The 16,203-nt window shown below is 40.3% G+C and overlaps 1 protein-coding gene across 1 annotated transcript; it reads right to left on the bottom strand.

The window, feature by feature from the left end:
- Positions 1 to 1,439: 1,439 nt before the first annotated feature.
- On the bottom strand, positions 1,440 to 8,002 carry LOC123121538 (aldehyde dehydrogenase family 7 member A1). The gene is made up of 14 exons (XM_044541541.1): positions 7,640 to 8,002; positions 7,456 to 7,542; positions 6,811 to 6,942; positions 6,182 to 6,254; positions 5,496 to 5,518; positions 5,361 to 5,424; positions 5,094 to 5,139; positions 4,372 to 4,552; positions 3,925 to 4,101; positions 3,655 to 3,819; positions 3,371 to 3,511; positions 3,174 to 3,271; positions 2,505 to 2,654; positions 1,440 to 1,833 (listed from the first exon to the last, which is right to left on the bottom strand). The coding sequence occupies exons 1-14, from the start codon at positions 7,775 to 7,777 to the stop codon at positions 1,779 to 1,781; spliced, it is 1,530 nt and encodes a 509-aa protein (XP_044397476.1). The 5' UTR covers positions 7,778 to 8,002; the 3' UTR covers positions 1,440 to 1,778.
- Positions 8,003 to 16,203: the final 8,201 nt, after the last annotated feature.

Raw genomic sequence — 16,203 nt, 5'->3', positions numbered from 1 at the left:
CTGGTGGTTATCAGCAACATGTTAACAGAGTGGGAGTAATCATAGCCCTAATTGTGGTGTAATTACTTTTATCAAAATGGTCTAACCTCTTGCCAGGAATAATCCTATTTAATCATAGTGTAACATAGGGAATTTGACGTGTTCATTTTTTAAAGCCAAAAAAGGACCCTACAAGCAAATTTTATGTGGACTGGACTAATGGGCCCGTGAAACAAACCGGGATCCGGATGATTCTATAAAATGGGAGTAAAGAAATTCATCGGCTTCATTTTTGTGCAGAAAAACACAGCAGAGATGTTGTGTGACCATGCAAGTTTTTTTCAGGACTTCTTTCTGAGAGGCTGATGGGCATTCTTTCTTTTTCGGAAACACTAACGCCCACACATGTGGGCGTTTGCATCTCGTCCACATGCGTGGATCCGCGTTCGTTTGTGGGTGTGTGGGCATTCACTCGGTCGCCCACACGTCCGCTTCAACACAGGGAGGGGTCGGTGTGTGGGCGTTTAGCAGTTCGCCCACACGTCCATTTTCACTCACGCACAAGGGCTGGTGTGTGGGCATTTGCCATCTCGCCCACACGCCCGTCCCCTCTCCCACACCCAAAGCTGCCAGTTGTCATATGTTTTGCAGTGTACATGACAACTACCCTAGTGTGCTTGTAAGCAGATGCCAACTCTCTCTTTTTTTACCCGAACATGTCAGTTGCCATGTGTTTTGCAGGGTACACGACAACTGCCCTAGTGTACTTGTAAGCAGATGGCAACTCTCTCTTTACCCGAAACATGTTATTTTGCCATGTCTCTTTGTAGCACTACACGGCAACTGCCTAGTGTTAGTAGGTGGCAACTCCTAAGGTTTTCAAATCATAGCAACTGTAGTAAACCAAACCATACATGGCAACTGCCTAGTGTTAGTAGGTGGCAACCCCTAAAGTTTTCAAATCATGGCAACTATAGTAAACCAGACCATATATGGCAACAGCCGCAGTTGTCCAAAATGGCATCTGGCACTTGACCTGAGATGACAACTGCAGTTGAGCAACCATGGCAACTGTAGTTGTCCGACATGGCAATTGCAGTTAAACGGACATTGAAGAGAGTCCGGACCATGGCAACTGCGGGGACGCGTGGTGACTGTCACGCGGGGCGTGCGAAACCGTGAGGTAGGTGGTTAAGAGAAGTCGTGTGGGCGTTATCCATTTTGCCCACACGTAGGCATGTGAAAGAGACCGCGAGGAAAAAAAGATGTGTGGACGCTAGTTGTTTTGTCCACACGTAGGCATGTGTGCTGTTCCTCTTAAACACCACACGAAACGTGTGAGCAAACCCCTTAATGACCACACGTGTGACAGTTATCGTCGTCGATCAAAAGGCCAAGAAAGGTAGAGAAAGGTAGGTTGGTGGACATTCATCAAGATCTTAACGTTTTGCACAACGACCTGAAGGCTACGGTCTCCTTTTATTTCGAGCAGTCCGATCTCAAGGTAGCACGCGGAAAATGTTACTCTCACTGGAAGATATGCTATTTTTCCAGTTTATTAATAGACTAGGTCCAGGCACAGATGGCTAAACATGCCAAAAGGCATGAACAATGCATACATGAGATCAACACATCTCTTATTATATGTACTCAGCAGCAGCGTCGCAATTTGGGTGCAATGATCGACACATAGAGAATTTCCTGTAGATGATGGCTGCACTCTGCAGATATCTCAACACGGCAACACCTTATCCCCAAGCTGCAGCACGACGTTTCACTGGCAGTCCTTCAGCACCAAACTAGCCGAAGTTTATCCCCTGTGCTAGAGGCAGCTCGCTTCCATAGTTGATTGTACTGGAAATATTTGTAACCAACATCAGTAAATGAAAACAATTGCAGAACCTTGATGCGTGAGCTTTAGCATACTGGACAGTTGAGGTCAAAGTATAACAAAAAAAGCAATAGTAACCAATCGGTTTTGCTTGTTTCTGTCTCAGTTCTCAAATACAAATAACAAATGCATTTACATTGTCAAACCAATGAGAAGCTTGGTAAAAGTCACATTTCAGAATCAAAGTAACACGAGGTTGATAGTGGTACCTAGCAGTCACTAGAGCTGGTAACGTAAAAATATTTCTCCCTAGTAACAAGATAGGAACTTCAGTTTTACGGGCTTGCACAAGCTCCACAGGAAGAGAACAATACTAACTACTAGAGTCTCAATGATGTTCCTATGTTTGTCCACTATGCTCCAACAAGGCATAATATGCTTGTTATAACAAACTAGAATCTCAATCATGCAACTTTGTTAGTCTAGAACTTGGGAACTAATGGCAATGAGCATGTGCATTCACTAAAGGCTTGGTTGCATTATTTTAGCATACAGTTGATCCAAGTTAGTAAGCTTCAAATTACAACTTAAAGGAAAGCAAAAGTAAGTATAGGTTGTATCAAATCCATCTCTGTTGTAGAGTGATCTACAGCTTGTACCATTCGAAATTCCCAGAAAAGATATGCCTACTTACCAAGTGGCCCTCCTCATGTACTGCTTCCAGGAATCACTTCCTGCTTCTCGTCCACCACCGGTTGCTTTTTCTCCACCAAAAGCTCCGCCAATTTCAGCACCATTAGTGGGTATATTTACATTCACTATACCACAATCACTACCATGAGGCCTGCATAGCAAGGAGAATAAGAACAACCGTTACTAGTGTATACATGCAAACAGATGTAAGGTGGATCAATTGTTTTAAAATACAATTTACGAAAGATATACTTCTAGCACACATAGGGAATATACACAGGAGTTATGAACATGAATGATCAGCTAAAAAAGAAAAGAGTGCAGTCATACCAATTGAGTATCATGAAATTGAATAGATGACTCTTGAAGAGTCAATGAACATGAATAATCAGCTAGAAAAGGAAAATAATGTCTCGTGTATATATATAATATACTGAAAAATGCTAAAAACTTGGTTGAATCTTAAAATTGGTTTGATTTGATAGACAGGAAAATGGTGAACACAAAGTATCCAGCGTTAGACCATTAGAAAACAGAGTCATCATCCTTCAGTGCAGCAAAGGTAAGATCAGAGTGCAGTCATACCAACTGTGAGCATGGACATCTAGATGTCTAGATGATGCTAAAAAACTAACAGTACAGCTCTCTGGGTTATGGAACGAAATCTTACCCGATCCACTTGAAAATAGCATCTGGTTTCCTTGTAAATATAGAACTGCTCAATCCTTGAGGAACAGAATTGTTGATTTCAATTGCTTCCTTCAGAGTCTGCAGGATAATTGATAACCAGGGCACGTATGCTTATGACAATGATATCAATGCCATATACAGCAGGTGAATAACACACAAATCTGGATTGTTAACTACCTGAAATTTCATGGCATAAAGGACAGGACCAAACAATTCTTCCCTCACAACTGGCGCAGCAGGTGAGATTTCCACAATTGTTGGTTGAACAAAGTTCCCTTCTGATTCAATAGCAGATCCCCCTAGAAGGATTTTTCCTCCCTGAATGATTTAGCATGCAGTCAAATTAGATTATCAGAACTTCATGTTAAATAATAAATGACCTAATAGATTTTGCTACTGAGAGATTAATAATACTGTAGAAACACTGTTGCTGCACCAATAAAAACTATATAAATTTTGACCTGGGATCTGATATTTTGGATGCCTTTCAAAAAGCTTTCTTTCGATGCAGTAGTGTGCAGTGGTCCCAGCAAGGTGCCCTTTTCCATAGGATCCCCAATACGGACTTGTTTATAAACCTCAACAAGTTGATCAAGAAATGTTTGATATATGCTTTCATGAAGAAGCTGTATTAAGAATTGTCAAAAATAAGAAACTATATTAAGAAAATGCAGTTAGACCACTCAAATAACTACCATGGGACAAATAAAGAAACATTGTTTTTATCATACCAGCCTACGACATGTAGTGCATCGTTGTCCTGCTGTGCCAACAGCAGCAAACAAAACAGAACGCACAGCTAGTGGAATGTCTGCATCATCCATGACAATAATGGCATTGTTCCCACTAAGTTCAAGAAGGCATTTGCCAAATCTCGCGCTAACCTGTTGCTGAACCATTTGACCAACCTGCATTGAATAATCATTGTTTCAGATTTTACCGTAGATCCACGCAGCTACGTAAATGTAGTACATAATAATTAGCAAGTGCTCCAAGGGCTTCCAACAGGAAAATGGACTTCAAACAGCTACACAAAATACCAGTGCAGGAAATCTACTGAGGTTGCAACATCAAAATGAATTTAGATCAGGGCATTCTGATACTGCCTTCATACCAGCAGTGAAATCTAGGAAACAATATGTAGAACACGAGGGTAGAGGTCTACAGAAGTTCAATACCTTTGTACTTCCTGTGAATGAAACCAAAGGTATCCTTGTGTCAAGAGCAATTGCTTGGCCAATTTCAGCACCCCCACAAAAAGCTGTGAAGATTGCACTTGGCAGGTTGTTCTTCTCAAATACACTAGCCACTATTTTAGTCATTGCAATAGTGATCAATGGAGTAGTTGGAGCACCCTTCCTGTAATGATTGGAACATAATTACACAAGGAAACTGTACCAGTCTGTGATATTGACAGAACATGCTGCCACTGAAAGAAAATAAAACCACTAGGTGATATCTGGGATGTACTGAACAAACAAACAAAATTCAGTTTAGCATGTTCTTTAGTGTTCTTGCATCAGCATATCATTAATCTATTGAACACATACTGAAGAACCCAGATTCACCCTTTTTTCTGCCAATTATAACTATTTATCTTTTATCCACAACAAACCTATAGGCATGTCACAAGTTGCATTTGGCACAGATATACTGATCGGTTTATCCAGAGCAAGACTTTGTTTCCATTCTATGAAGCAACAACTAGGACAAGTCACAACAATGAACGCAAGAGGATATTGGATACATGCCAAGGTAGCATGGACTTCTATTGATGTTTTACATATAACAAACTATATAAAGTTAAGATAAGTTCAGAAAATACAACACCTGACATCATGTAAGCCAAGTAAAACAGTTATCAACATGAATGACGATATTACAAGTAAACCATTCTTACCAGACAACACAGTTGCCGCAGACCAAAGCAATGCAAGCATTCCAACCTAAAACATGACAAAAAGAAGACTTAACCATAATTTCCTGGCACTTTTAAACGAAGTAAACTGACATAGTAAAGGTTGAGAGCAACATAACGTTTGAAGATGAGTAATAAGTACGACCTACATGTATTGTTTATAGCAGTAGAGAGTGAACTACATGGATTAACATTGTAGTCACTTTCCAAAAGGGTGCAATGCAAGAATTATCGAAATGGTCAACTTACCCAGCACGGCGCAAGGAAAATTGAATGCTGTGATGACACCAACAACTCCAAGAGGATTCCAGACCTATTCGGATAAGGATTACTCATTAGCAGTCCAATGATGATACCTGAGAATGTGATGCTGGTTCCACTTACCTCCATCATCATATGGTTTGGGCCTGCAAAGAATACAGAAGGCAGCATTAGCAAACTTTCAATGTTCTTTTCAGACTGTGTGCACTGGTGCATTTACAGTTTATATCAAAGAATTGCAAAGGAAGATTTCTCTAAATAGACAACCCAACCAGTACACAAGCTTTTTCTATAACAGATCAGAGGCAATGCTGAAAATTTGTCAGGTTTCTCTAAAACCTTGCCCAGTGGAGTGAACCACTGAATATTTTACCATAATCCTTTCCTGTGTCTTAGGTGTTCTCGGGGATAAGCGAGTCAGTACAATCGGTTGCACAACCGTCCAGTCCATACAATAATTGTCATAATCAATCATATCAGTAGGTGGATCCCATATTAGATTAAGTAAAGGGATTACCTAGCTAGCGCATATCGAAGAGTTCATACAGAATGTAATGCAACATGTCAGGGCACATAAGCTTGTACAAAACAGCAATCCAGATTAACAAGTCCATCACTCACTGATTCCAGCTGACAACTTAGGCAGATACATTATTAGAGATATAGTACGAAATACAAAAATCCTTTAATTTCTCTCAACCAGTTGCAACCAATATGGTAAAAAGGGCACATCTCATTACTGATGATGTTGCATCCTTGCTTTGAACCTATCATCAGAATATAATATGATGAAAAGAAAATGGTCTTACGTTCAGATGGTATGATGGATCCATTTAGCTGACGACTTAGCCCCACAGCATAATCACACATGTCAATAATTTCCTGCAAAAATTGTTGTGTTGATGACATAATGTGCAGAGTGGGAAATCAACACTACATTGCATTTATGCTTATATGATCATTCACTCTCTCAATTAGAAGATACAACCTTAGAGCACATAGTTTGTTGGCAGTTTGGCACAAGGTTGATTAATCTAGAGATGAAGAAACATAACAACAAGAAACCACTCCCTGTTCCGATACTGCTTCATATCATGGGTATGCTGTACTAATTGGCTAGGTTGCATTTTCAGCAGACAATGCAATGGTACCGTAATGATAATACAGTTTTAGCGAATAACAAGTAACTAATGTCCTAAACAGGAACATAAACATGTGTTCTGAAACAGATAAATTCATCGTCTGAGGCTTCTACTGATGGCCTAGCAGCAATTATGCTCCAATCTGAACCTCCTTAGGAATTGAGCCTAGCTCAGACAGTGGGAGGCGTGGGTGGTTCCTACTTCCTATGTATCTGAACCCCCCACCACCCTGTTTCAAGACCTCTTTATCTTAAAATTTGTGTGCCTACTTCCAAGGTATTCATCATTTTTTTTACCTGAACCTCCCCAATTCCTTCAGGGAGAATTTTCCCCATCTCGAGTGAGAGAAGTCTGCCAAGGTGATGAAGCTTTGCTCTCAGTGCATCACCAATCTGCCTAACAATTTCTCCTCGCTTTGGTGCCGGAATCTGGACAAGTTGGTATATCATATAAGTACAAATTTAGTAACATAATGACATCACTAAATTATTTGATAGACCAAAAAATCTAATAAGTCAGCAGTGCTCCATGAATATATGGGATTTCACTTGGTCACAGCACTGCTGACCTTCAGTACATAGGCAGGCATTTAGCAAAACACTGATAAATCCAAACAATTGGATGACCTCTGAATTGCAGTGTGAAATCAAATGTGGTACTTTATTGTCTTAGCATTTTAGTAGTGACACTTGATTAGCTAGCAAATTCGCATATTATGCTTCATTCTCCTGTTCTCTAATCAAAATGAGAGCCCATAAAGCCTCTACCAACTCGTGAACAGTAATACTGCAGACTTCCTGAAAACTCAAAAGCTGCAAGGGACTAGAATCGCCAGCATTTGGTGGTAACGGGGAAAGCACAGCAGCAGCATACTACTAGCACATCGTCATGGGGGCCAAATTGCTGCGAGGCTAGCGGGCATTTCGACCCGTGGAACTTACAGCCATCCAGGTCTTGGCGGCGTCGAAGCAGGCGCTCATGCCCTTCTCGTAGTCGTCCATGGACGCCTCAACGACCTCAGCAATGACCTGAAACACAAACACACACACAAAATCCTTCAAAATCCGCCGAGAACACAGCGAGTCCCCAAAAATCCAGACGAAATCGAGCGGATCGGAGAGGCACCTCGTTGTTGCTAGGGTTGGTGGTGGTGACGACGGGGCCCGAGCCGCCCCAGGCGCCGCAGGCGAAGGAGCCCGGGTTGCGCGGCGCGAGGCCGAGCTCGGCGAGGAACTGGTGCTCCTGCCTCGCGAAGCTCGCCATGGTGGGCGGGTTGGTTCTGGAAGGCGGGCTCTGGCTCTGGCTGCTTCGCCGTGCGAAGCGAGGGGATTGCGGAAGGGGAGGAGGAGTGAGGACGGGACGAGGAACGGCGGCGATGAGGAGATTTATAGGTGGGAGGTGGAGTGGAGACTGTGAACTGCTCCGGGAGGGAGTGTGGTGGGTGGGGCGGTCCGGCACGGGACGGCGGAACGGGACGAGACGAAAGGAAACCGAGAGCGTGAGGTTGATCAGTGAAGACGAAAAGGTTTTGAACTTTTCAGCTTTGCACGTCAACAAGTTTTTTCCCCTTGTTGGAAAGAAAAAATTATTCCACTAAAAGAAAGAAAAAAAGTGTTGTATTTAATTCTTATATCACCTTGTAAGAAATGAATTGGGCGAAGCCTTGCGCCGATAATTAAAAAACAGTTGAGGAAAATTATGGGGTAGAAAAAACTAACTACGCTCGACGACCCCTCTCGCGCGAGTGATTTATGTTTTTTTCATAAATTTAACTAGAAAAATATGAACTACAATATTATTATACCATGTGAAACATCTTTCAAGTACAAATCCAATGATATACCTTTTGTAGCATAATATATCTCGCATTTTATTAGTTATATAGATGATCAAAATTTTATCTAAAATACCATGTGGTATTCGTGGTAAGCAATCCAAACTTGAGAAAACAATTAACTTAAAATATGAGTGAAAGGTGGAAGTAGCAAGCAAGTGTGCTGGTCTACAAGATAACCATCGCCCATCGGAGCGTGCAAAGAATGGCTCATCTTCCATACCAACTTCTGTCTAGTATAGTGTTCTTCGGAAAGTGATTTGCCCAAGATTTCTCGAGGGAACCATCCACGTGTGTGAAAAAGCAGTTCTGCTCCGTAGGATATCATGGAGCGATGTCTCTGTCCCATGCCATGCCACGAAACCAATAGGAGTAGTACTAGGCAAGTTCGAAAACGACGGGTGACTCATCAGTGTGATCACAGCTCACAAGCAACGCCGTGTGTCGATGGCGATGCTCCTCCGGCTTTTGCTACTGTTTGTCCGTCGCCTTCCGTGATCCGTGCTTAGCTTGGCCTCTCTCGAGATAGGAAGGAACGCACGGGCTCCACGTCGGAGAGACGTCTCCGCCTCTCCGGCCGCCTCTCTAAGCAGTGAGCAGTGAGCACCTCAAAATAAATTAATCTTCGCTCCTTTCGAAACGATCCTTCTCTCTTTCGTTTCGAAAAATGAAAAGAATATTCTGAAAACAAGTGCGACCATATAATAAGCTATCTCAAGCTTGAAGCTCTGCGCAGATTGAAGCATGGAAAACATGCTGCAACTGTCCTATTCTTCTTAGTTTGGTCGAATGAGAAAAAAAGGCAGAATCCACACTCCATACTACTCCCTCCGTTTCTAAATAATAGTCTTTCTAGAAATTTCAATAAGTGACTACATACAAAGCAAAATGAGTGAATCTATACTCTAAAATATGTCTATATACATCCGTATGTGATAGTTTATTTGAAATCTAAAAAAACAAATATTTAAGAACGGAGGAGGGAGTAGTGTATACAGACAGCCAGTCCACAATCCCTTCATGCGTTCCTTTTTTTTTAAATGTTCTCTTTTCTGTTGTTGCTGACGGAAATACGAATTGTCAGTTTTCTATCCGCTAACAAGTAAATGGGCCGGATCAGTGCCGAGGTCATTCACGTTGTTTCCAATGCTGGGCCTGAAATTTGCAGCTTGCAACGGAAGTACGCTGATTCACGGCTCCTATTTCAAGCGAAATCACTAATTAAAGAGTATTTATTTCAAAGATCATTTTCATCTTGTCAGGTTGCGACAAGTGATACACCGCATGTGCGTCACTTCTCGCATTTTGTGAGTGTTTTCGTAGATTCGTTTATTAAAAATGTTTTACGTGTTAAACCATGCGTCCAAATCTCGAACCGTCTTCACCATTGGATCCCTCGCCTTGAGATTTTCAAAATTAGATCTCATGTTGATAGGTCTCAACTAACTTCTTTTTTCATGAAAAACCCGAATCGGGAGCATATTTTTTCCCTTTCCCAAGAGCCACGCAATTTTTCCTTCCCAGGAGGCACGATTGTGCCTCTCGTGGAAGCAAATCCATACCTCCACGACAATTAAACCCGTGCCTGTCGCGGAACAAAAAAATGCATCTTTTTCTTTCTGAGTGGCACGATCGTGCCTCTCGCGGAAGCAAATCCACGCCTCCACGAGCAGTAAATCGTGTCTCTCGCGGAGCGAAAAAAATAAACATGTTTTTTTTCCTTTTCCGGGAGGCACGGCCGTGCCTCTCGCATAACCAAAAAAACTTCTTTTCTTTCTCTTTTCCAAGAGGCATGACCGTGCCTCTAATCAAATTTGTGCCTCATGCAGAAGGAAAAAATGCATTTTTGTGCAAAAAAATTGAACTTTTTTTGGTCCAAATCCTAAGAAAAACCGGGGAAAAATTGAAAAGCCGAAAAAATCATCTAAAGCCGAAAATGCATACAGAAAAATAAAACAAAAACAAAATCCGGAGGGAACGTTCAAAGTGTGACACATGGCGGCGACTGGAGTGCACCAAGTGGCGCACTCCCAGCCCACCTCCAGTGACCCTTGAGGAGGCTCCCGAAGGAGTATTCCTCAGTTAGTTGCTTGCTATTTCGGGCTTTAGGCGGCTAACTGCCCTTATAACACGAGCTGGGCCGGCCCATGATGATGCCTTTTCCGGTGGAAATTAAGATTACGGGAGTGGTACGGAGGGCAATCCTATTTACTACGTCGGCCGCTCGTTAGCGACCACGCGCACCCCACAGCTCCCGCCACGTACATTTTTGGCCGGCCCGACTAGCTTTTTCCCGGTTATGGGAAACCTTGTCAGACCTGATTTTCCTTTTTTTGTATTTTTGCTTTGGGTTTTACTTCAAATTTTTTTTATTTTCATATTTGTTTTTTATTTCAATTATTTTCTTATTTCTATTTTTTGTATCATCTTTTTTTAATTTTGTGAACATTTTCTGAAATCATGTATACATTTCTCATATCATGAACATTTTTCGAGTTTGTGAACCTTTCTTTATCCAATCAAGAAAAAAATTAAATTTGTGAACATTTTTTATAAATTTGTGAAAAAATAAATTTTTTTTACATTTGTAAAATTCGAGACATATTTTTCTAAAATTCTGGGACATTTTTATAAAATTGTGAACACTTTTTAATCAGCAAACTTTTTTGGATCGGCAAATATTTTTTTTTAAACATTTTAAATTCATGAATATTTTTTGTTTGAATTCGTGGATTTTTCGGTAATTCACAATTTTTATTTTTTTTGTGAATATTTAAAAAATCATGAACATTTTTTAATCCTTGAAAATTTGTGCAAAATCATGAATATATATTTTTTGAATTCGTGGCCATTTGGTAGAATCTAGTGAAGTGAAGAGAATATTTTTTCAAGAGCACGCGAAAGGCGTGTCTTAGCTTTATAGAAGGGGAGAAAAATATTTAGAAGATATTACAAGCCGCATGCATCACCATAAGGCGTGCCTACACCCTACTCGACCGGCTCCTAAGCGACTACTCACAAAAGTGTAGCACTCCATTCCCTCTCGCTAGCGCCCATAAGTGGTGTTCCCTGAGAATGTTCTTGGCCGTATCTATTACATTACACATGTCGTTCCTACCAAAAACCCTACCATTCATCTGCTTCCACAAACTCCAACATACCAACATGACGAAGGAATCGAAGTCCTTCCGCTGCGCCTTGGGCACCCTCTTCCTCGAAGCTACCCACCAGTCCTCCACCCTTTCATATCCATTTGGCATCAACTCCAAAGGGATCTCGACCTTGTTGAAGAGAATATCCAATGGACAAGATTATTAAGAGTTGCCACCTTTCAACAGCTGGATTGACTTAATCTGAGGACCATATTCAATTTTATTCCTACACTATACAATGGCATAAATATACACATAGATATATTCATGTACGTATTTTTTCAGTACTTATGAGATTTCAAAATTCATTTTTTTTCATTTAGCTCGGTAGTTGTTGACTTTCTGGTCCACTCCTTTCTTTCTTATCCCTCCATGATGCTCCGGGTTAACAAAGTTGCACATGTTATGTGCTTTCTTTCAATAGTTATGCCACTGCTATAGAAGTAGCTTATTAGTGGTGTGTATTTCTTGTTGATAATGGCGTGTGGAGGGTACATCAATAGTATCACGCCACTGGTAACATATTATCAATAACATGAGGTCACACGCCACTAGTAACTGGTTAATAGCGACGAGCGCTACTGTATGCATGGCACTAGTAATTACAATACTGGTGACATTCCCTTCAACATACACAGCATTAGTAACTAGTCGTGATTTTTTTAAAGAAACTCTAATTAGTGGTGGCATGCCTTCCAACTTGTGCACCACTAATAACCATTCGTGTGTTTTATAAAAAATACACCATATTTTATAAGTTTCATCCATACATCCAAATGCATACATATAGTTCATCTATACATCTAAAATACATGCATTGTCAATATTCATGTCGCATGTGCCGTCGCACATACAGGCCGTCGTCATCACCATGTGTGGATGTCGGCATCGTTGCTTCACATGGTGGTAAGTCATTGTCATTGTGGTACATAGTGGTAAGTCATCGTCGCCGCCCCATGGATCCCTTGAAGAAAACAACTTAAGTATTGATCTATCCTTATCAGATGCCTCGGAATTTGCATAGGGATGCTACGCAAGTTCATTATTGAGCAATAAACCACTTTAAGTAGTAATCTGACATTATGAGATGAACAAATGCCTCATGATATTATCCATCATTGGGTATGCATTTATGCAAGAGTATTATTTGTTCTTATCATCCATGAGAGAGAGAGAGAGAGAGAGCTAGGAGAGAATAGTATATGTTCTTACCAAGAAAGATGACAACAATAAAGAAGAGGAATACTTGTATTATTGAAAAATAAAGAAGAGTAATACTGACCAACAAAGAGGGTTAATAAAAGAAAGAAGATAAAAAAAACATTTAGGAGTTTTAACGTGTCACTCTTAGATTTTACATAGAAATGCTATGCAAGTAATCATCGAGCATTAGGCAACTGGGTAGTATGTGTTCTTACTAGGACAGAGGAGAAAAAGAAATTAAGATAGATCGGAGGTGAGCATTTGTTCTAATTAGAATTAGGGGAGAGGGGAAGTTTTAGAACAAAGATGATAATAAAGTGTATATAACCACTTTGTACCACACATGCACAGATAGTAAAGTATAGAAATCTATGATAAGAGTAGCATTTGTTCTTATCAGAATAAAGAAATTAAGCCACTAAGATCAAGAAACAATATATGAATTTGAATGGAATAGGCCTGGCTCATATATATTAGTTTGTTGTTCAACAGAGAACACATTGCACCACACATATACATGGTGTGACAGTATGATGATGTTGAGTAACGTAGTAGAACACAACAAATTTCACCCTACAATCAAACAGGAACACTATGAAGATGCAAAAATGGTTTGGATCAGATCGTTACCAACTCCGAGTTGCGGCAGTAGAAAACGAGTCGGTGTAGATCATATTTGAAGTCCCTCGAACTGTCGAAAATGATCTCTCGAACCGTCCATGAATAGTCCTTCGAACGGAAGACCAAAAGCACAACCTCTCCACTGATTGTAAACGTACGGTCTTCGCGATCCGGTAGCGCTTCGCCGTCCAAAGCTAATCATCGTCGGAGAATTAGTGGGAGGAGATTAGAACCACACTTACTTCTAATTATGAGGATTAGAGGTTCTAGGTTTATTTCTAATTGGATCAATTAGAACTAGAACTAGAGAATTAGAGGAGGCTCCAAATACTTGTATGTTCAAAAGTGTCAAAACCTCTAGTACATATAGGCTGGAGGAGGGGAGGGAGCGCCACACGAGGAGGGAAAGTCCCCCCCTTGAGTGGCCATGAGGAGGGGGAACCCCCTCCAATTTGGCCTCCCCCTTCATTCTACAAGGGGAAGCAGGCGCCGCCTCCATTGGGCCTAAGTGGCCCAAGTAGCTTTCCACCACTTGACCTTTTAAGGCTCGTTGATATTTTAAATAAATATAAAAGCCTCCTAAACATATTTAAAGCCTTTTAATATTAGTTTAACATCACTGGAAACTATTTTCACCTACATATAATTTATTGGTGTTCCCGGTAAACCCCGAAACCCTTTCGGTAACCACGAAACGCTTCCGGTTCCTCCTGAAACTATTTCGAATATTAATGAAACCATTTCATAAATATTTTATCATTACTCATGTCCTACTAACACTCAACATATTATGATTACCTTAATCTTGTTACCCTGTAGGTTCGGTAAAACATAGACATGAGCAAAACTCCTTTCCTTCATTGACCGGTAGCGGAACCGCGGGCGTCCATATCGATCCCTATGAGTACACAAATGACATTCGTGAACCTTTGGTTATCATGTGCCATTCCCTTTGCTTCGTGATACTTTACAAAACCCGAGGTGAGATATATCGCTGTCCTCTTGAGTCATACACATGCTCACTATACCAGTCTCCTAGTTACCGGTTTTGTTCTTCTTTCTCGTTGACATATTCCAACATCCCCGTGATATAGTCACCTGTGTCTGGCCATACGATGAAGGATGCCATCACACCAAGAGGGCCCTAAGAATATCTCTCAATCGTCGAAGGAGCAAATCCCACTCTTGAGCTATCTAGTCCCTTGTCAAACTTTTTGATGAACCTGTAAGTTGTCGTTATGATCACCGTGTTATAGATGACGTTTGAACAACCCCAAAGTTCATAGTACGGTAAGAAGTGACTATGATATTCTCATGGTCTAAGGAACTGAAACACACGTTAACACTCTGTGTTATAACAATTGACTTCTGATGATATTATCTCAAAGTATAACAAACAAGTCGATTCAATATGATCGTTCTTCTAACATCGTACTCTCAATGTTGTTTTAGGACTATCGTTACACTTAACGATATCCTAAGATCCGAAAAACATGAGCACCAATAAGACTTGAGCTAGTCTTGGTGTTGAGACTAGGAATCTTATTTTACCGTTTATCATTCCACACGTGCATATGAGTTTTCCACTGAATCGCACATTCTAGGATCATAGCATTTATAGCATGGAATATAAACTCTCAATTATCAATATGGAAAAATAATAATACGGTATTATTGCCTCTAGGTCATATTTCCACAACTTACCAGCGGTGTGCGCTATATACTTGCACGTCGTTAAGTCATTTTCTTAACTTAATTTTTCTTTTTAACGAGTGAGGAAGTGAGCCCTAAATATTTACCAGCCTCGACACTTTATACAATTAAAAGACTTAAAAAAATACTCAAGATTCTAAATATGATTTCCAACCAAGTTTATTGTTTCCAATACCTCATTTGTATTTTTTAGAATAAAAAACAATAAACTTCATGTTGGCAATCGAGTCTTGCCACCTAGAAGTTTGAAACTTCTTTTCATTTTCTTGGATGAGGCCTAGATATAACTCAGTAACATTGTCTCAAAAAAATATAACTCAGTAACACAAATAATATTTTCAACCCATTTGTGCATATTATTTAATGTACTTGTAGGTCACATTTGAATTATCTCTGTTAAATGTCTAGAAATGCACTTATTGACTTCAAACAAACTCAAAAAAATAAAAATTCTGAAATAGAAGATTCAGTGGTGTATGTTGAGTTCAGAAAAACTTATCAAGTCCAACTAATGAAGATAATCGTCACTTCACCTTAAAACCTATCTCGTTCCCTCTTGAAACCATGATTCTTACTTGGAGATGGTTGATAACCCACAAGTATAGGGGATCGCAATAGTTTTCGAGGGTAGAGTATTCAACCCAAATTTATAGATTCGACACAAGGGGAGCCAAAGAATATCTATAAGTATTACCAGCTGAGTTGTCAATTCAACCACACCTGGAAATTAATTATCTACAACGAAGTGATCAGTAGCAAAGTAGTATGATAGTTTGATAGTAGTAGCAACAACAGTAGTAACGGTAACAGTGATAGCAGTGATTTAGTAGCAAGTGCAACAGTAACATTAGTAACTTAGCAGAAACAATATAAGATAAATTCGTAGGCATTGGATCGGTGATTTTTTGGATAATATTCATCATGTGACAGTTATAACCTAGGGCGATACGATACTAGCTCCAGTTCATAAATATAATGTAGGCATGTATTCCGTAAATAGTCATACGTGCTTATGGAAAGAAGTTGCATGACATCTTTTGTCCTACCCTCCCGTGGCAGCGGGGTCCTATTGGAAACTAAGGGATATTAAGGCCTCCTTTTAATAGAGAACCGGAACAAAGCATTAACACACGGTGAATACATGAACTCCTCAAACTACAATCATC

The sequence above is a fragment of the Triticum aestivum genome, chromosome 5D, assembly GCF_018294505.1.
Source record: "Triticum aestivum cultivar Chinese Spring chromosome 5D, IWGSC CS RefSeq v2.1, whole genome shotgun sequence".
Taxonomy (NCBI): domain Eukaryota; kingdom Viridiplantae; phylum Streptophyta; class Magnoliopsida; order Poales; family Poaceae; genus Triticum; species Triticum aestivum.
This window is presented reverse-complemented; position numbering and strand designations above follow the sequence as displayed.

Bases quoted from the DNA above. Each gene is read 5' to 3' on its own strand.
- LOC123121538 (XM_044541541.1), bottom strand. From the start codon at position 7,777: ATGGCGAGCTTCGCGAGGCAGGAGCACCAGTTCCTCGCCGAGCTCGGC. The intron at 4,102-4,371 runs GTATTGAACTTC...TATTCAATGCAG, and splicing joins CATTCACAGGAAGTACAAAG to GTTGGTCAAATGGTTCAGCA. The intron at 3,272-3,370 runs GTAGTTAACAAT...ATTATCCTGCAG, and splicing joins TTTATGCCATGAAATTTCAG to ACTCTGAAGGAAGCAATTGA.